The following is a 24,012-nucleotide window of genomic DNA, read 5'->3' as shown; positions in this document are numbered from 1 at the left end:
CAGTCAGGACTGTTTGGGACTCTGAATGGATTCTGATGAACCTCCTGAAAAACCTCTTCTGTACACTCTCCACAGTCTCCGCGTCCTTCCTATAATGGGATGATAAGAACTGCATACAATACTCCAAGTGCAGTCTGACTAAAGTTTTGTATAGCTGCAGAATGACTTCCTTACTCTTCCACTCAACAACCCTACCAATGAAAGCAAGCACTCAACACCACATTTACTTCCTTATCCACTTTCATAGCCAATTTCAGTGAACTATGGACCTAAACCCCTCGACCCTTCTGTACCTCAATACTATTAAAGGGTCAACCATTAACTGTATACTTTCTCCTTTAAAAGTGTAATACCTCACATTTGTTGCAATTAACTTCCAACTCCCACTTCTCTGCCCATATCTGTAACTGATATATGTCCCACTGTATTCTTTTATAGTTCTTTAAACTGTACCTGTTGTTTCTCTCTGCGCCTTGTGGCGCATCAGGTGGCAACCTTGCCATTTCTTTAGTATTTGTTTTTTTACGAGGCCAAGTTGTTAGCTTGACACTCAATCCAGCATGGATGGAAAGCATATAAGGAGCTGGCTGGATTTGAACCCAAGACCACTCGCCTCCAAGTCAGTGCAGATACCACTACACCACCGGCTTTTAAACTGTACACAACTCCACAATTGTGATGTCATCAAGAAACATGTTAATCTACCTATCTACATTTTTATCCAAATCATTGATATATATCACAAATAACAGTTTCTAACACAAAATTTTGTGGAACAACACTGGTCATGGACCTCCAGCCAAAATAACAGCCTTCCACGGGATCCCATGTATCTTTATCTTCAGTATCAACCCACCATAAGTGACCTTACCAAAAGCCTCACTAATATAATTGAAGGTAACTTCCATTTCCTCAGCTCCTCAAAAAAAATCTTTCCTAGTTTGTAAGGCATGACCTGCCCTGGTCATGCCATGGTGACTGTCCCTGTCTTTGCAAATGCACATAACTCCTATCCTCCAACAACCTCTCCAAAGCTTCCTTATCAATAATATCAGGCTCACTGCCCATAAATTACCTGGATTATCCCCCAATTCCTTTCTTGAACAAAGGTACAACATCTGCCACTCTTCAGTCTTCTGGGACTTCACCTGTTGCTAGTGAAGACACAATAATATTTGTCAAAGCCCTAGGAATCTCTTCACTTATTACTTGTCTTGGGCTGGCTGGTCCTGGACTTGTATCCACTTGGCATGATTAACTTATTATTATTTAATTATTTATGGTTTTATATTGCTATATTTCTTCACTATTCTTGGTTGGTGCGGCTGTAACAAATCCCAGTTTCCCCTCGGGATCAATAAAGTATGTCTGTCTGTCTAATTACAATATTTTGGGATATATACCATCAGATCCTAGAGTCTTATTCACCCTAATTCTTTTCACGTTGACCTCGTGTGGAGGCTTGCATGCTTCAAGCACTCCATCAGGTGATGCCAACTCAGAGCCTCCCATATTGGAATGGCTGTGGACAAGCTGCCAGATGAAGATTGATCCAGCCCCGGCTCCCAGATAGACTTATTTCTGCCCCTCCTGGGTCACACTTTAGTTAGAAGTGTGAATGCCATACGAAACAGCAACAAGTACTTTTCAGAAGACCTTGCACTCCCTCCTACTTAATCCCAAAATGTCCTGCACATTAGCATGTCCCACTCTGCCTTCACTACCTTCCAAATCCTTCTTGGTAAATACACAAAGTATTAATTTAATACCTCAACCACTTGATTTGGCTCTAAGCATAAATTCCTGTGTTATAGTTTCTATATACTGAATTTAAATTCCCCCAGCTGTTGTCGTGGGATTCTGCCTTAAATTTTAGTTTGTTAGTTCAGGACTCTGGTAATATTAATTTGATTAGCATCCAAAGTGTTTTTGCTCTATCTATGTGTGATGTAAGCTTTAAATTAGATGACTATTCCAAGTAGAACCAGTAGTCTGAGGTTTAAATTTACTTCCTTTGTAAATCCTCCTTTATTATTTGTTAGGTGCTCTGAGCAAGCTGCTAGAAGTCCTATTTATGTCAAGATCCTGGTGTTATAATCTGGTCTGGACATATGGAGTCACATAAATATTGAGCTGGTGTTGAAGCTTTGCTAAATTTTATCTTGGAAAGGACACTGGCACACATTACCTAATGCCCAATTTCTCACTGATAAATAATGATAGAAAACCCAAAGAAAGGACTGAGGAACATCAAACATATAAAATCAGAATCAGGTTTAATATCATCAGCATATGTCGTAAAATTTGTTGTTTTTGCAGCAGCTGTACAGTGCAATGCATACACACACGCACTGTAATTCTGTTTTTATTAGTGTGTATGTGTATATATATATGTAGGTGTGTGTATATAATATGCATATATATTAAATCTATATATACTGTTAGTTAAAATTAATAGATAGTGCAAAAATGTAGTGAGGTATTGTTCATGGGTTCAATGTCCATCAGAAGTCAGATGGCGGAGGAGAAGAAGCTATTCCTAAATCAATGAGCGTGTGCCTTCAGCTCCTGTACCTCTTTTGTGACGGCAGCAATGGGAAGAGGATATGTTCTTGGGTGATTGGGATCCTTAATGATGGATGTTGCCTTTTTGAGGCATCGCCACAGTACCTTCCTAAGGAGAATTTGCTACAAAAGTTGTAAGAAATTGTGTCTGTACTGTGTGTGTGTATAGAAATTTGTGATAATTAACTATAGATCTTGGGGTATGAATAAATTATAGAAGTGAACAGAACCTTATTTGAACAAACCTGGATTCATTTTCTTACTGTGCAGACCCTTTAAACTCATGAAAAATTCCAGATATGTGAAGTAATGGAGCCCTTATTTGAGCTATGCTCACTCTTGGGAAGCAAGGTAATTTGTTGCTTTTGTTTTTATAGTTGGTATACAAACTCCCTTTTTTCAGCTTACAATTTAGCAAAAGAACAACGGTTGAATTTTGGGGATGACATTCCAAGTGCCCTGAGGATAGCCAAAAAGAAGCGATGGAACAGCATTGAAGACAAAAGAATACAGCAGGAGAACGATCTTCATGACTATCTCACCAAACTGATCCTCTCAGAAAAGGAAAGGTTAGTTTAAATGCTTCAATTTACAGGCAAAAGAACTACAAGATCATTAAAGTATCTAAAATAGGCTACATCTAATGTTCATTAAGTCTAGGTGTATTGATGACTGAGAAAATATCACATAAGACTCTCTTGCTACCTGTAGTTTCATACGTAGAAAAGCATCCTTTTTACTGCATGATAATCTGAATACTGTATACATATTGCGAAAACTTCTCGCCAGTGTTCAATTTGATTACTACTCTTCGAATTCTAATTTCCAGGAAGATAGATAATATGAAAGTTAGGCCCTAAAGTATTTCAAACTTCAGAGCCAGAAATTGCTGATCATAACTAAAAAGACATGTTCTACAGTTTGTGGTGGGATCACATGAGCAGTTTTAGTGTGAAAGCCATTTAACTACAGTATATTAGCCTAAAGACAGTGGAGGTAGCCATCTTACCAAGCCAGAACTCTATTAAATTTATTATATATTTTTTGTTATTTGAATTGTAGGTTTAAGATTTTACTTCAAGCCTGCTATTGCTTCCAGTTGGGAAGCACGCAATATTTAAATGTAGTCCTTTGATTCTTCCTTTCAGATCTTGAATTAGATTCTGCCACTGTTCTTTTGGTATTTCAAGTATTTTGTTGAAGGCTCAGGAAATTAACTGGAATTTTAGATCAAATTATTCTGCCTTGTTTAAGCATCTTGACAACTGTAGTATGTTTCTGAGCAGCACATCGAAAGTAGAAGAGACTCTGTGGGGTACTTCAAAAGAGGAGGGCAGACAAATGTGTGCACAGTTGAAAGCATAAAGACAGGTGACATCTGCAGAAATCTTTTCAGAAGAAGCTTACAGGAGGGAAATAATGGAAAAGAATTCCATTGCACTGAGCCTAGAGCGCTGATGACATGGCTCAATGATGACAGAAGTGATAAGAAATGCCCAAATCATAAACACAAGAAATTCTGCAGATGCTTGAATCCGAAGCAACACACACAGTGCTGGAGGAACTCAGCAGGTCAAGCAATCTATGGAAATGAATAAACAGTAGACATTTTCAGGCCGAGACCCTTCTTCAGGACTGGAAAGTAAAGGGGAAGTTGCTAGAATAAAAAGTTGGGGGAGGGGAAGGAGGATAGCTATAGGTGAAGCCAGGTGGATTGGAAAGATAAAGGGCTGGAAAGGAAGGAATCAGATAGGAGAGGAGAGTGGACCACTGGAAAAAGGGAAGGAGGAGGGGACTTAGCAGGAAGTAATAGGCAGGTGAGAAGAGGTAAGAGGCAAGAACATGGAATAGAAGAAGTGGGCAGGGGGAGGGAGATTTTATTTTGCTGGAAGGAGGAATCAATATTCATGCCATCATGTAGGAGGTTACCTCCACCCTGACAGTGGCCTCATTGTGGCACAAGAGGCAGCCATGGACCAAAATGATGGAATGGGAATGGAATTAAAACAATTGGCCTGCTTTTCTGCTTTTGGCGGTTGAAGAAGAGGTGCTCAACAAAGTGGACCCTATTTAGTGTTTGCCCAAATGTTATTTGAATCAAAACTGAAGGGGTGGGGGGGGGGGGAATATTACAAAGTCAAAATAGATGACTTGACAGTGGGGCTTAAATTAGGTCAGTTGCCTAAAATTTTAAACACTATAAAAGTGGACCATTCTGTATCACGAGTGGATAAAGTAGCACCTCCTCTGATACCTTTTAATGGAGCTGCCGTTATTTAAAAACAAAAGGGCTTAAAACATTTAAGGAATAAACTCTCAAGCCTATGCTGCCTATGATGTCCCAGCTAATGGGAGGTTTGAATTATGTGAAATATTTTATCACTGGTCTTCAATCACGTTCCATCTTGTGTAGATGATTGTCTAAGTAGTGAGCGGAGATTCTTTGCTATCTTTACCAAGTAATAGAAAATTCAAACTTGCACCATCCGTGTCCTTTGTTAGCTGTCAGTTAGAGCCCACCAGATCAGTTTGTTTTGAGAATAAAAACTGAAAAGCAGTTACAAAGACGATCTTGTAAATGGTGATTTGATGGTTGGTACTGTATCACTTTTATTGTGAATAGGGAAGTGGAACAGTGTAAACGAAAACTCCATGAAGAGAGCATGGACGATTCCCGAACTCGAATGGAAATTGCAAAGATAGAAGCCAGACATGTAAGGTTTGAGTCTGTCTCATTACGTTTGCTAATTCTTTGAGCACTAAATGTCACATTATGCATGTCTGATTTTTGCCTTCGTGCAACTGCTAAAGGAATTATATTGGATCTTGATTAAATTATTCAGGTATATTATTTATTGCCACCAGAATTACAGCAGTTTGAGAATAGTAGGGATGTTTTGAATTAAAAAAGACTATTTTAATTCTGTTCAAATGATTCTATTTCAGATCTGGGTAAAGAGCTTTCTTTTACTTTATTTTAATAAATAGAAAATGTGCAATACAGTTGTTTCTCAAAATACTTGAGATTCTCGGAATACTATTTTCACAATTTAAATATATATAATGAATGAATTAATATAATGCAAAACCTGTTACTGCAATTTTAAAAAACTCGTCTCTAAAACATAGACTCTCTTGTTACAAAATTGATAACCAACTGGTTGAAGTGATTGGGAAGAAGAATATGCTTGATGTTGTTATCAGACCAGCTTCCTTGGCTATAAACCCATTCATATTGGCCTCTCCCTCCTACTCTTTACAGAATGTCCGGATGTGTTGTTAGCAAAAGCTGATTCTCATTTGTCCTCTCTCATTTTTCCCCTTGTAGTTGAATTTTGTTGCTAACTCTTTGCGTCTTTTTATATTTGTGTATTTGTTTTTGAGGAATAAAATGAAAAATCCGATATTAAGGTGCAGCAATTTCTTCTCTCTTTGTGCTGAATGAATCATAGATTTTTTTCCCTTACAGCTCATTTATTGCAACTATCCTTTGTAACCTAAATTAAAACTAACAGTTACATTGTTTTCATGCCTTTGTTCATGCTCAAGTGCTGATTTTAGATGTCTTTTGCAGGACAAATACATGAATGAAATGGATAACTTGTTCTCACAAGTGGATGAGAAGAGAAAGGTACTTTGCTGAATAGGTTAATTATCACCTGACTGACAGGTCTGTCAAATGTGTGTACTGAGTCCAAGCCATTGCTATTTTTCTTTTGTTGACAGTTTGTTATTTGTGGCACCAAATTTCCCAAATATATTTGCACCACATAAAATAATATTTAGTTATGGACATTGACACGTGCCACACTACTCAATACACTCTTTATATCGCAGAAAGAGGTGGAGAGGGAAGAGCTAAAAGAAGCTCAGAGAGAAGCTGTTTTTTTTAACTGATTGCGGCAAAGAGGCTAGACTGCACAGGCGCGTGACGTAGCACGCCAAAGGTTTAAAAAGAAAGACCGCCATATACAGCGGCCATCGTCGTAGTGGACTAAGGCAGAGTGGGTCGGCTTTGGCTCAATCAGGCTTCAGCGAGAACAGGCAGAGGCGAGGTTTGAACGGGGCACAACTGCGCAAGCGCGTGGAAGTCGGCCTGTGAGGCAGCGGGAGAATTTAAATAGCGAGCAGAGGCTGAGTACGAGCTTCACTTCAGGTAAGGCAAGGCCGGGTAAGCTCCTTTAATTAATCTAATTAGATTAGGAGTAGGTAATGGAGGCAGCAGTTAGGGCAGTTGAGTGCTCCGTTTGCAGTATGTGGGAAGTCAGGTCGAGCACTGTTATCCCTGATGACTAACACCTGCAAAAAGTGCATCCAGCTGCAGCTCCTGACAAACCATGTTAGGGAACTGGAGCTGGATGAACTTCGGATCATTCGGGAGGCAGAAATAGACAGGAGTTTCAGGGAGATAGTCACCCCTAGGAGTCAGGAGACAGGTAGTTGGGTGACTGTCAGGAGAGGGAAGGGGAATAGACAGGAAGAGCAGAGCACCCCTGTGACCGTTCCCATCAACAATAAGTATACCGTTTTGGATACTGTTTGGGGGGGGGGTGGGGGGGCGACCTACCAGGGACAAGTTGCAGTGGTTGCGTCTCTGGTACTGAGAATGGACCCTCAGCTTAGAAGGGAAGGAGGGAAAAGAGGAGAGCAGTAGTGATAGGGGATTCGATAGTTAGGGGGACCGATAGGAGGTTCTGTGGAAGAGATCGAGAATCCCGGATGGTTTGTTGCCTCCCTGGTGCCAGGGTCCGCGATATCTCGGATCAAGTTCTCAGTATTTTCAAGAGGGAGGGTGAGCAGCCAGATGTTGTGGTTCATGTAGGAACCAATGAAATGGGTAGGAAGAGTGAGGAGGTCCTGAAAGGTGAGTTTAGGGAGGTAGGTGCCAAGTTAAAGGACAGGACCTCCAGGATAGCAATCTCAGGGTTGCTACCAGTGCCACGTGCAGGTGGGTTTAGAAATAGTAAGATAGTGCAGATCAACATGTGGCTGAAGACATGGTGCTGGAGGGAGAGCTTCAGATTTATAGATAATTGGGCAGTTTTCCAGGGAAGGTGGGACCTGTTCCGGCGGGACGGTTTACAGCTGAACTAGAGGGGGACAAAAATTCTTGCAGGTAGGTTTGCTAGAGAGGATCCAGTGGATTTAAACTTTTATGAGGGGGGAGGGGAACCAGAGTGTAGGAACAGATGTATGGGAGAAGGAAGAAAAAGAAGACAGTAAAGTTCTTTGTACTGTTAGAGATAAACAGAGAGGAAGAGGTGGAGAATTTCTTAAATGCATTTATTTTAATGCTAGGAGCATTGTAAGAAAGGTGGATGAACTTAGAGCATGGATTGATACCTGGAAATATGATGTTGTAGCTATTAGTGAAACATGGTTGCAGGAGGGGGTGTGATTGGCAACTAAATATTCTATATTTCGTTGCTTCAGGTGTGATAGAATGGAAGGGACAAGAGGGGGAGGTGTTGTGTTGCTTGTCAGAGAAAATATTACAGCGGTGCTTTGGCAGGATAGATCAGAGGGCTCGTCTAGGGAGGCTATTTGGGTGGAATTGAGGAATGGGAAAGGTGTAGTAACACTTATAGGGGTGTATTATAGACCACCTAATGAGGAGCGAGAATTGGAAGAGCAAATTTGCAAGGAGATAACAGATATTTGTAGTAAGCACAGGGTTGTGATTGTGGGAGATTTTAATTTTCCACACATAGACTGGAAAGCCCATGCTGTAAAAGGGATGGATGGTTTGGAGTTTGTAAAATGTGTGCAGGGTAGTTTTTATGCAGCAATACATAGAGGTACCAACTAGAGAAGGGGCAGTGTTGGATCTTCTGTTAGGGAATGAAATAGGTCAGGTGACGGAGGTATGTGTTGGGGAGCACTTCGGGTCCAGTGATCACAATGCCATTAGTTTCAATATAATTATGGAGAAGGATAGGACTGGACCCAGGGTTGAGATTTTTGATTGGAGAAAGGCTAACTTTGAGGAGATGCAAAAGGATTTAGAAGGAATGGATTGGGACAATTTGTTTTATGGGAAGGATGTAATAGAGAAATGGCGGTCACTGAAAGGTGAAATTTTGAGGGTACAGTATCTTTATGTTCCTGTTAGGTTGAAAGGAAAGGTTAAAAGTTTGAGAGAGCCTTGGTTTTCAAGGAATATTGGAAACTTGGTTAGGAAAAAGAGAGATATCTACAATAAATATAGGCAGCATGGAGTAATTGAGGTGCTCGAGGAATATAAAGAATGTAAGAAGAATCTTAAGAAAGAAATTAGAAAAGCTAAAAGAAGATACGAGGTTGCTTTGGCAAGTAAGGTGAAAATAAATCCGAAGGGTTTCTACAGTTATATTAATAGTAAAAGGATAGTGAGGGATAAAATTGGCCCCTTAGAGAAACAGAATGGATAGCTATGTGTGGAGCCAAAAGAGATGGGGGAGATTTTGAACAATTTCTTGTCTTCGGTATTCACTAAGGAGAAGGATATTGAATTGTGTAAGGTAAGGGAAACAAGTAGGGAAGTTATGGAAACTATGACGATTAAAGAGGAGGAAGTACTGGTGCTTTTAAGGAATATAAAAGTGGATAAATCTCCGGGTCCTGACAGGATATTCCCTAGGACCTTGAGGGATGTTAGTGTAGAAATAGCAGAGGCTCTGACAGAAATATTTCAAATGTCATTAGAAATGGGGATGGTGCCGGAGGATTGGCGCATTGCTCATGTGGTTCCATTGTTTAAAAAGGGTTCTAAGAGTAAACCTAGCAATTATAGGCCTGTCTGTTTGATGTCAGTGGTGGGTAAATTAATGGAAAGTATTCTTAGAGATGGTATATATAATTATCTGGATAGACAGGGTCTGATTAGGAACAGGCAACATGGATTTGTGAGTGGAAGGTCATGTTTGACAAATCTTATGGAATTTTTTGAAGAGGTTACGAGGAAAGTTGACGAGGGTAAAGCAGTGGATGTTGTCTATATGGACTTCAGTAAGGCCTTTGACAAGGTTCCTCACGGAAGGTTAGTTAGGAAGGTTCAATCGTTAGGTATTAATATTGAAGTAGTAACATGGATTCAACAGTGGCTGGATGGGAGATGCCAGATAGTCGTAGATAACTGTTCGCCAGGTTGAAAACCGGTGACTAGTGGTGTGCCTCGGGGATCTGTACTGGGTCCAGTGTTGTTTGTCATATACATTAATGGTCTGGATGATGGGGTGGTAAATTGGATTAGTAAGTATGCAGATAATACTAAGGTGGCGTTGTGGATAATGAAGTAGGTTTTCAAAGTTTGCAGAGAGATTTAGGCCAGTTAGAAGAGTGGGCTGAACGATGGCAGATGGAGTTTAATGCTGATAAGTGTGAGGTGCTACATTTTGGTAGGAATAATCCAAATAGGACATACATGGTAAATGGTAGGGCATTAAAGAATGTAGTAGAACAGAGTGATCTAGGAATAATGGTGCATAATTCCCTGAAGGTGGAATCTCATGTGGATAGGGTGGTGGTGAAAGCTTTTGGTATGCTGGCCTTTATAAATCAGAGCATTGAGTATAGGAGTTGGGATGTAATGTTAAAATTGTACAAGGCATTGGTAAGGCTGAATTTGGAGTATTGTGTACAGTTCTGGTCACCGAATTATAGGAAAGATGTCAACAAAATAGAGAGAGTACAGAGAAGATTTACTGGAATGTTACCTGGGTTTCAGCACCTAAGTTACAGGGAAAGATTGAACAAGTTAGGTCTTTATTCTTTGGAGCGTAGAAGGTTGAGGGGAGACTTGATAGAGGTATTTAAAATTATGAGGGGGATAGATAGAGTTGACGTGGATAGGCTTTTTCCATTGACAGTAGGGGAGATTCAAACAAGGGGTCATGAGTTGAAAGTTAGGGGGCAAAAGTTTAAGGGTAACACGAGGCGGAATTTCTTTACTCAGAGAGTGCAAGCTGCGTGGAACGAGCTTGCAGTAGAAGTGGTAGAGGCAGGTTCGGTATTGTCATTTAAAGTAAAATTGGATAGGTATATGGACAGGAAAGGAATGGAAGGTTATGGGCTGAGTGCGAGTCAGTGGGACTAGGTGAGAGTAAGCGTTCGGCACAGACTAGAAGGGCCAAGATGGCCTGTTTCTGTGCTGTAATTGTTATATGAACAATTACATTTTTAAAAGTTGAAAATAATCTAACTTTTTACCAGTCAGGTTAAACTTGAGTTCACATAACGGGGAATTACTGAAGGGTAATTGGTGACATGTTGCTTGCACCATGTTTTGTTGGGATAAGATTGACAGCGATGACCATGAGTCTAAATGTATTTAAAACAATATTGTTAACAATGGCCAGCAGATGTAATAATGGAAGGGGAATTAGATATTGGTGGGAAAGGAAAAAGCAACAAATCAGACTAAATAGTATCATCTTTAGATTAAGTCATTCTTTTGTAGATAATTTGCTGCAGCATTTAATATAATTTCCAACATGGTTTTTGGAAAGCTGTTGCTGTGGAAACTTGCTGTGCAAAAATAGGGCTGGTGCATCTTCCAGTAAGATGCAGTGACCGTAGTTTTTTTTAAAAAAAACAAAATCCAGGCAACAACAGAATGGGAGTGTAGCAAAGCAGCCACTTCCCTGTGTTCCAGACTCTCTACTTTGATTTACAGCCTGATTTTATAAATTAGGAAGTTTTTTTCCCCACAGAAGTCCAAATATATAAAGTGGCAGCAGTGTATGCAACATTCACAAAATTCTGAAGGAATTCAGCAGGTGGGACAGCGTCTATGGAAAGGAAGGGTCCTGATGAAGGGTTTTAGTCTGAAACATCAACTGTTTATTCCCCACCATAGATGCTGCCTGACCTGCTGAATTCCTCCAGCATTTTGTGTGTGTTGCTCTGGATTTCCAGCATCTGCAGAATCTCTTGTGCTTATGACTTGCAGGAGTGTATGCATGTGGATCTGCTGGAGAAGAGCAATACAAGGCAGTGTTCCAATTCTGCGGACATATGCACATGCAGTGAAGTACCCTTTTCATGCTAGTAGACGCCTACAGCTCTCTAGCAGATCTGCTCAAGTCTGGAATGCATTTTGGAATCAAGGACATTTTTTGGACATCATTTGCTTGGCTGGGGATCAACAGCTCATCAATGAACTTGCGCAGGAGTACAGGAATGCTGTGAGGGAATATGGGTGATGCTTATAAATAGTTTATTGGACATTAAGCATTTTGGATGCAGATGATATTAAATAAGAGCTAGTCTCTTATTTTTGATAAAAATAATTCTACTCTTGAGTAATTGACAAAACCGTGTAGAATTGGGATTATTGCATAGTGATCTATTGAAGAATTCTAGTTGTTGTATGATGATATTTGAAACTTAAACTTATTTCAAAATATCTTATAAAATAGCCAAATATCTAGTTTGACAGATTGTTTAATATGATCAATATGTTTGAGTGATTTGGCAGTTTGTCAACATCTATTATAAGTTTGTCTGTTGTGCTCTATCTACTATGTATAATTTAATCCCCTTCTACATAGAAGCGAGATATTCCTGACTATCTCTGTGGAAAGATCAGCTTTGAGTTAATGAGGGAGCCATGCATTACACCCAGTGGGATCACATATGACAGGAAAGATATAGAGGAGCATCTTCAGGTATGGAAAATAAACTTTGACAACTAAACAGTTGGAGTTATTCACTATACATTAAAGGATGCATAATATGTGCAACTTTTTTCTTTCAGCGGGTGGGTCACTTTGATCCAGTGACTCGAAGTCCATTGACTCAAGAACAGTTGATTCCAAATCTGGCCATGAAGGAGGTAATTGATGCATTTATATCAGAAAATGGCTGGGTAGAAGATTACTAAACTGGATTTAAGGCCATCAGGACTTGCATATTTGCACTGCAGCATCAACTCAATGATTGGACTAACAAACTGAGTGAGAGTGAGCAAGCCACAGAAACTGACCGAACGATGTGGAGTGAGGGGATGTGCAGGTATCACCTGCAGCTCTGTACCTGAGGGACACACATCTTTTTGCTTATGTTTAAATTTCTCCTACATGCATGTATATAAATCATATTTGCCAGAGGAATTCTGAACCTAGAGCAGTTATTAAAATGTTGCTGGTGTAGTGGGGTAATCTGATTTACAGCTTTGATTTTAAATTTAAAGAACAATTGAATTGGATTATATTCCATGCAATATTTGAGTGCTTTGTTTTTTATTGTAAATGTTGGTATATGATCTGATTGAAAAATGAAAACTTACTGACATCAAAAGATCTAGAGCCATTTTGTGATTGAATAGGCAACTAATGCATAGTTTATATTTCACTCAAATGCCTTCTCTGCTTTAGATTGTCTTGCTGCCAAAATGTGTTGTCTGTTAACAGGCACCAACTAAAATCCAAACTGCTGATTTCTCTGTTGTCACTCAAGGTACTCCTCTCATCAGCTATATATCAAGAGAACAACAAGATCAGGGCATGAAATTTATGACTGTTTCAATACTGATCTGAGGTTTACTGCAAACATTTAATATGTATCTACAAGTAGGACCTATCGGACGTGTGTGGGCTAAAGACATTTATGGAGATACTCTTCGTGGTTACACACCCTAAGCAGACATCTGCAAAGTAGGCCAAAGGTTTTTTTTTCTCATTTGTGCCAGTATTTGGTCAAGTAATGGATTTCTCAAACCACAACCTTAAAGCCTGTGAATTTGGGATAGTGCACTAGTTTAAATCTCTAGAATAGCAACCTTGTTTAAAATATGAGACTCTACCTGACAACTATAAATGAATCATTTTAAAATAATAACTAATGTGTCTAAAATAACATGCCAGTATAAACCATTCAGGTTAGAAGGTACAAACTAATCTCTTGTAGCAAATGTGAATAGTGTGCCTCCTTGTGAAATAAATACTGCATCAGAATTGTTGGACAACAAAGTTGTGTTGTCCAGTTTGCTTGTCTCCTTGCATCCTCTTTCCCTCTTTCCACTGCCCCTCTCCAAATGACAGCTGGTGTCGTACGATAACTTGGTCAAATTTACATATCTGAACTTGATTTCCTTGTAGTGTTTCTTGTTCTTCTAAAAATATCTGAATGTGTGCTATCAGTTTGGGAGATACCTTGACTTAGGTGGCTTTATCAGTATTTCTGTAAATGAAGAAAAATAAGAAATCTTTATTGATGAGAAATCTTTTTTGATAGCTTTCAGGAAATCAGAATAAGTCCAGAACATCTAACGAAATATTCACATTTCCAAGGTGTTTAAGAGGCTATTCGTTATGTTAAATAAAGTTTATAAATAATTGGAATTTTGATTAACATGTATATTATTCAGCTCAATAACTGTCGATATATCTATCCATTCCTCTCCTGTACAGCTCCTTAATGTGGTCTTGTAAGCAATGTTGACAAGGTTAAGCAACGTGTCTATGCATGATGGTGCTGGTAGTATCAGGTGACAGTGATTATGTGATAGGATGGAGATGTGTGTCAAACAAGATTCCACATTAGGAATGTAATGGTAATAATTTTCTTTTTCGCCCACCAGAACTTGGTCACTGATCCATGACCAGTATCTATGTGGTATTCTTGAATATGAATCGGAACTCAAATGCAAGATATTGTTCTTGTGTACCTACTAGCTTCATATACGGTTATTCTGTCAATGTACTGCTACATTATTTAGTTTTATTTCTTCGTTATGTACAGTGTGTTAAATATCATCTTTTATCCATGATTTCTTGCTAGTTATCTAGTGGCATGGAACTGTTATTTTGATTTAGTTTTACTTTACAAATCGAATGGTTGTAGTGGTTTTCTGCCAGCTCCCCTCCTTTCTATTTGTGTGCAGTTTATTAAATAGATAGAGTTAAATAGTTGTACAAATCACTGCATTGTGCTACTTCACGTTCATCAAAATGTTTCTGTGGCTCAGTCGGTAGATTTCTTATTTCAAAGTCAGAGGGTCATGGGTTCAAATCCAATTCCATTAACTTGAGCTAAAAAAAATTAGTGTTGGACTTGGTGACTTTTAAGTAGAGCTCCTGTCTATCCTAACAGATGTAGAAGATCCATTGGCACTATTTCAGCAAACAAGGCAGTAATCCCTGGTGTCTGGGTCATTGTTTATCTAACAATGAATTTGTCATTCTCACATGTTGCTGCCGGGAGTTTTATGTGCTCAAATTGATTAGTGTACTTCCTACAACATTTCCTCTGGCTATAAAGTGCAATGGCATGTTCTTAACCCTTAAAGAGTCTTTCTTGTGTTTGGAATGGATTAGATGAAACCCTTTAGAACAGATGTAAGGAGGGAATTTTTTAGCCAGAGTATTGAATCTGTGGAATGCTCTGCCATGGACTGCGGTGGAGGCCAAGTCCGTGCATATATTTAAGGTAGAAGTTGATCGTTTCCTGATTGGTCAGGGTATTAAAGGATATGGTGAGAAGGCAGGTGTTTGGGGTTGGGTAGGATCTGGGATCAGTCATGATGGAATGGCCTGATTCTGCTCCTATGTTTTATGGTCTTAAAAGGTTGCCATGTTTTGCCCGTAGGCCCTCTTCCACACTACAAACCTCGATTCAGGAAGTGTCATTTCTCTGCATTCCTGCAGCTGAGAATAGTCTAATTATTTGCTCATATTTTTGTTCTTTTTAGGTGTAATTTGCAAAGTTGTATAGTGTGCATTACTATTTTTGCCAAACTCGTTCCTCTTGCCTTTGTCTACCTTGATCAAAAACTAAAGGAAGACAGTTCACAATTTGTTCAGCTTTATGAATGCTATTCTGACCATTTATCACTGAATGCATTTAGTGAACCTTGCACAACTTAGTACAAACAAGAAACCCAACTAGACCACCATAGGAATGTGGTGTGGGGCAACCAGTTAGCTACACAAAAGGCTTTACCATTGTAGTGACACCAAAACTGCCCAAATGCAATCTTTTATGAATTGCATCTTATTTAAAATATTCTGTATGAAATTTTTTTAGATGTCTGTTTGTATTAGATTTGGGTCTACTTGGACAAGAATTGGATAACAATCACCCTGTTATTCTGGATTAAATGTCTATTAGAGTTATAGGTCAATGTTCATTTAATAGTGCTTTGACTAGTCATGAATTCCAGAAGTTAATTAACATTGTGACCTGAGCAGCAACCAACTATTAGTGAAACCATGTGATCTAATAAAGTAAGTTTCTTGCCAATGGGAGGCGCTGCTTTTCTTGTATTATGTGAATATTATTTCTGGAAACAAATGCTTTCCCCCAGTTACACAGATCTTTTGGGTTGATTTTATTTCTTTGTTTCTAACTTAATCGTTAACTAGAAAGTGGGTGATAATGTGACAGATTTTGAAGAATATTGAACCAATTCACTAAGATTCACAGGTGATCTAAAGGATTTTTCTCTTGAAAAAATGACGGGATGTATGAAATACATAGGCTTTAGAACAATTTAAACTGACTTCATATTTTGAACCATTTTTCAAATTTTTAGGCAATACAGTGGGTTGAGAGGAAGGTAAGAGTTTGTATATTTTGGTGCATAATATAGAATGTTGTGGGATGGGCAAATGGACTAGATCTGGTCCACTGGATCATTGAAAAAACTTCTCTTTTAGCAGTAAACAAACAACTGAAATTTCAGCTGTATTTACTGTATGACCTAAATAATACCTTAGACATAGAAATAGTGTATCAATCAAGTAATCGTCTATAAGATGTAGAAATAGAATTTTAACTTTATAATTATATCTGCATGTCCTTTTCACGTAACACAATATTGGTTAAGTGCTAAGCAAACCTGGTAAATATTCTTTATTGCATGGTGTGGGCGAATACAAAATTCTGCAGGAATTTGCTAAATATTTTTTCACCTGGATTTTGCAGAAATATTTTTTTCTATTGAGGTCTTTTATTATTTTTTCTATGCTTGTAATTTGCTGAACAATCATTCTGTTTGGTATTTATTACTACACACCAATGATCATGTACTACTAACCAAATGTCAATACATGAGGTGGTATCCATGACTTAATTGTATAAGACACTCACTTGTAGGTTAATGATAATCTGATATCAAAGATGTACCATAATCATTTGTGGCTGAAATGGCATTCTTGTGGTTATATGTGAAGAGAAGATTTTTGACAAGGATTGAGAATTTCTGTGCAGACCACTAAGAGAACAGAGTTTCTCAAGCTAGAAGACAGGTTTATGGTTGTTAGAGCATCTGAGGATCCCACCTTTCACTCCAAGGGCAGCTGGAATCTGGAATGCACTTCTTAGGGGGTGACTGAGGCAAGTGCTCTCAACATTTAAAGAGCAGAAAGCCCTTGAGTTACCAAGGCATAGAAGGCTATGGACCAAGTGCTGAGAAATGGAATTAGTATGGATTATGTAATTGGAAGGTCTGCTTCAACAGGGTGGGCCACAAGATCTGTGTCTATCATCTATGACTCCATGATAGAAACCAACACACAAATACTTCAGAGATCATTCAGACATATTTATTTATTTATTTATGCATGGATGGCCCTGTTCATTTTTATTTACAACAATTCTTCCTGAGAATAACTGATCTGGCGTGAGGATCCATCAGAATCTGTCTGGCCTATTACTATGCTTGTTTCAGAGCCACCACAAAAAGCAAAGTTGAAATACCAAAACAGCTGTGAGAGGCCCTGCATTTGTTGGGGTCGGCCACGGATGTTGCGTCCTTGCTGTTTACGTGATAAGCAAGCCGGTGCAGTGCGATAAGGAGAGCAAGCTGTTGCCAATGCAGCAGGCTCCCCTTATCGATGCAGCTGATAATTCTAAAGAAATGCCAGAGACCGACATAGCAGGTAAAAATAGATGTTTAAAGTGCCATGGTAAACTTTCACATATTCAAGTTATGAAAATAATTGAGTTGCAGTTTGTCCAGCATTCTGGATGAAAGTACTCTTACTTTTCCTATTTTCATTCTGTATTAAGAAGTGGAATGAAATATTAAATGTCTATAAACACCTGACATTTATGATTCTAATATCTTGAACTGCCTACTGTTACGTAATGTCAGTTAGCCTCACACTTACACTATAGCTGCACTTAAATCATTTTATGGTGTAGACATCAAATTAAAAATTCCTTTGTTGCTACTCACTTATTGCAATATCTAGTGTTTAGATTAGATCCTCTCAAGTTAGTCTTAACATTAACTTTAAACTGCATTTTGTTCAAAGCATGAAATGGGTTTTCAGAGATGTTATAATGTAGGATTATTATATGATTAAGGAGAAATGAATTGATAATTATTGAAACAGCTAACTTCCCATTCTTGCCATATCGCTATTTACTTAGAATCCAATATATATTTTTATAGGATATTAGTTTGTTAACATAATGAGGTCAACTTTTCCCATACACTTGATGGATCAGTCAAAGCAGATTTGGAGAGATCTAGATCTCCCTTGATATTGATGCAGATTAATAATAGGTGTTTTAGTTATTTAGCAATTGACTTTTCTACAGCTTTTTGAATGCTCAAATTTTAGCTGTAGATAAATTATTTTGAAGAGAAGTGGGGAGTTACTACCACTTAACTCACCCTCACCTGTATTAAACATTATCTGGCATAGCTTATTGCTTGTGCTTAATTGTTTGCCATGATTTCTGGATATAAAGTGCTTTGGGAGAGCTGTTTCTTTAGATGTTGCTCTAATCTGACACAGTATGATTAAAAAATGGAACATTTCATACTTTAAAGCAGGGTTTCTCAACGGGGTTATGTGAGAGATTGTTTTAAAAACAAAATTGTTTAATGAATTGCGTGCGATGCTAGTGCTCGCAGTGGTGGGCAGTGATTAAGTTGACCCGTGAGTAATTTTGGGAGCGGTCTCTCAGCCCAGTATGGCAGTGCACAGTAAGACCAGGTTTATTTGGTGAAGTCAATTCTCAGTTGTTGACACAAGATAGGGGAGGTCATTGATAATTGGTGAGCGCTGTATTGCATAGAGGGGAGGACGGTATGCTGACGAGGATCGTGGTGTGTTTTCTGAGCATTGATGTCAGCATACCCTCCCGAATTACCTCCCCCAACTCTCCCTTGCACCCTGCCAACTGACTTGTAAATAGCATTAATTTACAGCCTTTATTTAAAATAAATCTACCAAGCCTAACTTTAGAAAAATTAAATCCCATTTTGGCTTAAGCTAGTTATTTAGCAGAAGTTTAATAAGTTTGCCTTATGAGTTTTTAAAATTTATGGAAGGGAAAAAAAAGGTTTTATTTCAAGAAAAGTAAGATAAGCTTAACTACCTGCTTTTATCAGGGGAATTTGGTTAAAAATTCACTTGAGAAAATCTGCAGATGCTGTGTTGCTTGGCATTCATTCTCTACTCAAAAGAGCAATGACAATTATTTTTGGATTATTATATCTATAACTTCCTGATTACGATATCTGTAGTGAGCTGTAGATATAATAATTTTTATGCAGGGTTTCCAACACCGAATATTATTTCATGGGTTCCTGCAGGGCAAAAAGGTTGTGAGAGGCTGCTTTAAAGTAAAAGAGCATGCTTATAGCAAGACTGAACTAGAAGACACTATATGTAGCAACTCTACTTGCAAAAGGAATTGGGTACAAAAAACTGACTTAACCATTTGGATATTACAGGAGAAAAATTAACTATTACAATTCTGGAATGTAAGAGTATTTTTTTCACAAAGACAATGTAGTACAAACAAATCAGTATTTCACTGGAGAATCTTCAAACAATGTTCATTATATTTGTCATTCAGTGGTCCAGTTGTCATTCCAGTTCAAAAGGCATGTAACTTTTAATAAGCTTCTTTCCTTATTTCATTTTTAGGGTAGGTTGGATGTTCACCTGCATTCATATTTACTTCATTAATAAGAATATGGCTATTTTCAGTGCTGATCATTTTGTGCAAATTTGAGGCAGCTGTTTCAGACTCTCAATCCTCTATTGATTTACGGAAGGTTGAAGGAAAATGGATTGGGTAAAGCCATGTGATTTGACTTTGTGTTCATCCTAAAAATGTAGAAATGAAGACACTGGTGTCAATATTAAGGGTAGCGTGCCACCAGTGATCTGGAAAATACAGTATCTGCAAAAGGAAGAACAAGTTTGAATGAAATGGGGTCTCACAGCAGGAGGAGTATGACAATTTAATAAAGCTGGTTAATTATCCCTTTCTGTTGAACAAAGACATTAACCTTTAAGAACTGAAATCCAGCTATTACACCAAGTATAAAGAGGTCAGTTTTGAAATATGTTTCAATAAAACATAATAATGTTTTCTATTTTCACTCCTCAGGCACTTCCCATTGCCCTGAAAATTCCTCTTGAAACATTTTCAGTCTTCCTCCATGAACAAGTTTTGGTCACTGTAAATTCCTTTGATATGGTATCTATTTTCACCTCAAACTTCTATACTGCTTTTTCTACTACCAAGGCTGACAAAGATTGTTCCCAATGACAACTATTTTAAAACTTACTTCTCCCGGATGTATAGTACACTCCAAAGGTTTGTCCATTTCTGGTAGATATGGATATGTGTCAAGCATCCACGATAGTGTGGTCCTGTTTGGATGAAATTTTGGTGTTTTGTCTGGTGGATAAAGAAACCAGCGCTGGCCAAAACACGGAAAAAGAATTAGAACTAACATACAGAACAAGAATACAATTATTTATTACTTTTCCACATTTATTTTAATGTATCTCTCTAATTTTAAAATGTTTTGCTCTAATAGAAACTGTACTTAGCGGCACCCTCAATTCACATCATAAACTGTTGGAATAATGCTGAAATCTGTTGCCCAAATCAGTAATTTTAAAAAAAAATTGTGGCAAAATCACTGCCATACGAGATTTCCTTGGATTGTACCTGCAGAGCATTTTGGATTTCTTTTCATAAATGGCGTTACAAACATACTTCTGAACAGCCATGCCTCTGATCTCCCTTGCTCTTCATCACCCTTCCATTGAGTGTAATCTTCCAAACCTTATTTTTCCTTTATAATGGATCATCTCACACTTTTGTAACAAACTGTCTCATCTTTTATTACTACAGGTTATGGTCTGCACTGTACAGTCTATGAGAGCAATGGAATTTAACTGGAACTTTTTTTTTTAGAGGGAATTGTATTCAAGTTAAAAAGGTGGAGAGCTATGGGTAAAGCATTGGACCTAATTCAATGGCTCAAAAGATCTGTCATAGCCACAGTAGGTTAATTACTGCTACTGCTGTTCGTAATAAATTAAGAATTGAATTGAACAGAAAGTGGCGTTATTCGCAGATGACATTTTAGTCTATCTGAGTGAACCAGAAAAATCAATTATAGGATTGTTTACACTGTTGGATGAGTTCGGAAAAGTATCAGGAAAGTATAAATGTAAAGAAAACGCAGGTTATATCCCTAAATTATACAGTATCCAAAAAACTGCAGGATACATATGATCTTGAGTGGGAAGCTAAATCATTAAAATATTTAGGAATAACCCTGTCAAAGGATCTTTCAACGTTATCACAGGTAAATTATGGGCCATTAATTTCAAAGATAAAAGCAGATATACATGGAATTTTATACCCTTTTTAAGTTTAAATTAAAGGATAAATACTATAAAAATGAATATTCTCCCTCGGTTACTCTATCTTTTCTGGAGGTGGACGATAATCAATTCAAGGAATGGGACAAATGGATTTCCCGCTTTATCTGGCAAGGAAAGAAACCTAAAATTCGATTTAACACTTTACAGTTAGGGAAGGGAGGAGGAGGTATGGCACTTCCTTGTGTGATAAATTATTTTTATGCGTCACAGATAACCCCTCTGTTATACTGGTATAATAAGGAATATAAGGCTAGATAGAAGGAAATAGAATTCAGATTGATTGACAATTTTCCTCTGCAGGCCTCAATAGCAGACAAAGGATTGACAGCCCAATTGGAAAAGTCTAAAAACAGCTGGATAAATCTTACATTAAAAGTATGGCAGAAGGAGGCTAATTCATGTGGAATTAATAACATGTTAAAACTCTTTAGATGGTGTGCATATGATACCAAATTTCTTCCCAACAGAGTAGATAAAAGATTTGAACTATGGATAAAGAAAGGTCTTACAACCTATCTCTCATTTACACAGAAAAGAGTATTACAAAGTTTCCAATCCTTACTTACAGGACAAACATGGCCTAGAACATAATGACTTTTTTAGGTACCTTCAAATATGACATTATGTTAACCAGAGTTGTAGATATACAGATTTATCAACAGTACAATTAGAATTTTTCAAGATTCTGAATTCGGCTTACAGTTCAATGCCAAGTAAATCAATTTCTCGATTATACAATGTACTCTTACATGCTAAAAATGAAAACACATTGTATATTAAAGAGAAGTGGGAGAAAGAAGCGAGGTTGGTACTTTCAGAGGAGGTTTGGGGGAAAATATGCAGCTTTCAGTGGTCTTCGACTAACTCTTTGATTTGGAGAGAACATTGTTGGAAAAATAGAAGATACTTCAAGACCCCATATCAGGAAAAATATAAAGGCACAAACGTGACGTGTTGGAGAAGGTGTGGCTCCAAGGAGGCAAATCATTTCCATATTTTCTGGGATTGCCCTAAATTAAGTTTATGTTGGAAAGGTATTCATAGAACTTTAGGTCAGGTATTTAAGACCCGGATACCTCTGAACTTTGAGACGCTCTATTTGGGACATGTACTGTTTTGGGATCAGAAGAAAGACAGGTCCTCTTAGCGGCAAGTAAGAAATCAATCACCAGAAAGTGGCTAAATCCAATATCACCTACATTAGAAGATTGGCATGAAATTATTTTGGAAATATTTAAAATGGAAAAGATGACCTACTCTTTGAGAATTTGAAAAGAAAAATTTAATCAAATTTGGAATAAATGGATTGAATTTATAACCCCAAAGCGAGCAAACTTTGGATGACTCTCCGAATGATTTATACTGCTTTTCTCATCAACACAGTAATATTGCTAATGTAAGCACCCTTGGTTTGATTGTTTACTGTTTTTTCTTTTTGAAAATAGGGAATTAACACAAGTAAAGGAAAAGATTTGGGAAAGGAGAAAAATATGCAAAAATTAAGTAAATAAGTACATAGGGATTGGATAATTATGTTTGGGGGTAGGAGCAAACATGAACAAGTTAGGATATAAAATCCTACAATGGCAGTTACATAGGGTAACATATAATATTTTGGACCAGAAGTAATGGTTCAGAAGAGATACATGGAAATTATTATTAATCCACTATTATTGCTATTTTTCTTAACAATTATTGTCATTGCTTAGTCTAATAGGGTGGAATTACAACTGCACATAATTATCTATTTAAGTGCCTTATTACTTTTTATATTCTCAATGTGTACTTATGTATAAAAAATTATAGTTTAAAATTAAATTTTAAAAAAGTTTTAAAAAATTAAGAATTGAAATTCTCACCTTTCGCCCATATAGAACTTCAGAATATCCTGCTCCATGCCAGTGAAAAGGCACTCCTGTACCTGAACCTTAAAAGGAAACAATCAAAAAACTGTTGTAAATTACAAATTATATACAACAGGAAGATGAGAACAAACCCATTTGTGGCAGTAGATAGTAGATCTGCATTTGTTTTCTTTTCAGATTATGCTTAGTATTCTATTGTATTTACTACAGAACATGAAGATACCTCTTTTCCCATGACAGAATCAGTCTTTAATAGAAGCTATGAATGACTACAAATAATTTACACGAATAGTAAGGCATCCTAATTAAAGTCCCCATTTTTAATACATATTATTAAGATGCTGTTGTCATGTACCCCGTGACGGGTTAAAGAACCAGCAGAAATGGAAAACTCTTTGGAGTCTGGTATTGCTAATAACTAATAATGTTTATTAGTAACTACGCAATTCAGTAATATAAATGCAGATATATCAAACAGGTTATATATATATATATATATATATAAGTGTGGAAATAGGAACAAAACTAGGCTCTTTCAAACCTAGGGGTGGATGGATATAGTCTTACGATGATGAAGAGAGTTCAGTTCAGTTCGAGGTAGTTAGTTAGAGGTGAGGTGAGCTGATGCCGTTGATCTTCCCATCATCTTCAGAAATCCTGTTGTAGTCACCGACTATGACCATAACACGTGCGACCGTTCTTCAGTGATAATAGACAATAGACAGTAGGTGCAGGAGTAGGCCATTCGGCCCTTCTAGCCAGCACCGCCATTCACTGTGATCATGGCTGATCATACACAATCAGTACCCCGTTCCTGCCCTCTCCCCATATCCCTTGACCCCCGCTATCTATAAGAGCTCTATCTAACTCTCTCTTGGAATTATCACCCAGGCAAGGGTGGACACACCAATAATTCCCCAGTGGTCACACCTTTTTACACTGCAAGAGCC

At 37.8% G+C, this 24,012-nt stretch overlaps 2 protein-coding genes across 4 annotated transcripts in view; one reads left to right on the top strand and one right to left on the bottom strand.

Annotated features, from left to right (window-relative positions):
* stub1 (STIP1 homology and U-Box containing protein 1) overlaps positions 1–13,886 on the top strand; it is a 42,528-nt gene extending 28,642 nt beyond the window's left edge. The window contains exons 3-7 of the mRNA XM_073060396.1: positions 2,969–3,134; positions 5,189–5,279; positions 6,140–6,196; positions 12,096–12,212; positions 12,302–13,886. Of these exons, the coding sequence (XP_072916497.1) occupies positions 2,969–3,134; positions 5,189–5,279; positions 6,140–6,196; positions 12,096–12,212; positions 12,302–12,427 (557 nt within the window). The 3' untranslated portion in view covers positions 12,428–13,886. The remainder of the gene's footprint in view (positions 1–2,968; positions 3,135–5,188; positions 5,280–6,139; positions 6,197–12,095; positions 12,213–12,301) is intronic.
* Positions 1–24,012, bottom strand: part of jmjd8 (jumonji domain containing 8) — a 59,162-nt gene that overhangs the window by 12,843 nt on the left and 22,307 nt on the right. The window contains exons 7-9 of one of the 3 annotated variants that reach the window (XM_073060399.1): positions 23,057–23,124; positions 20,084–20,218; positions 17,086–19,692 (exon numbers count right to left, since the gene is read on the bottom strand). In XM_073060399.1, coding sequence (XP_072916500.1) covers positions 19,612–19,692; positions 20,084–20,218; positions 23,057–23,124 — 284 coding nt within the window. In that variant the 3' untranslated portion in view covers positions 17,086–19,611. Of the gene's footprint in view, positions 1–17,085; positions 19,693–20,083; positions 20,219–23,056; positions 23,125–24,012 lie in introns of those variants that run through there. The other 2 variants (XM_073060400.1, XM_073060401.1) reach the window with 2 other exon arrangements.

The sequence above is a fragment of the Hemitrygon akajei genome, chromosome 11 (assembly GCF_048418815.1).
Source record: "Hemitrygon akajei chromosome 11, sHemAka1.3, whole genome shotgun sequence".
In the NCBI taxonomy this organism is placed as follows: Eukaryota; Metazoa; Chordata; class Chondrichthyes; order Myliobatiformes; family Dasyatidae; genus Hemitrygon; species Hemitrygon akajei.
This window is presented reverse-complemented; position numbering and strand designations above follow the sequence as displayed.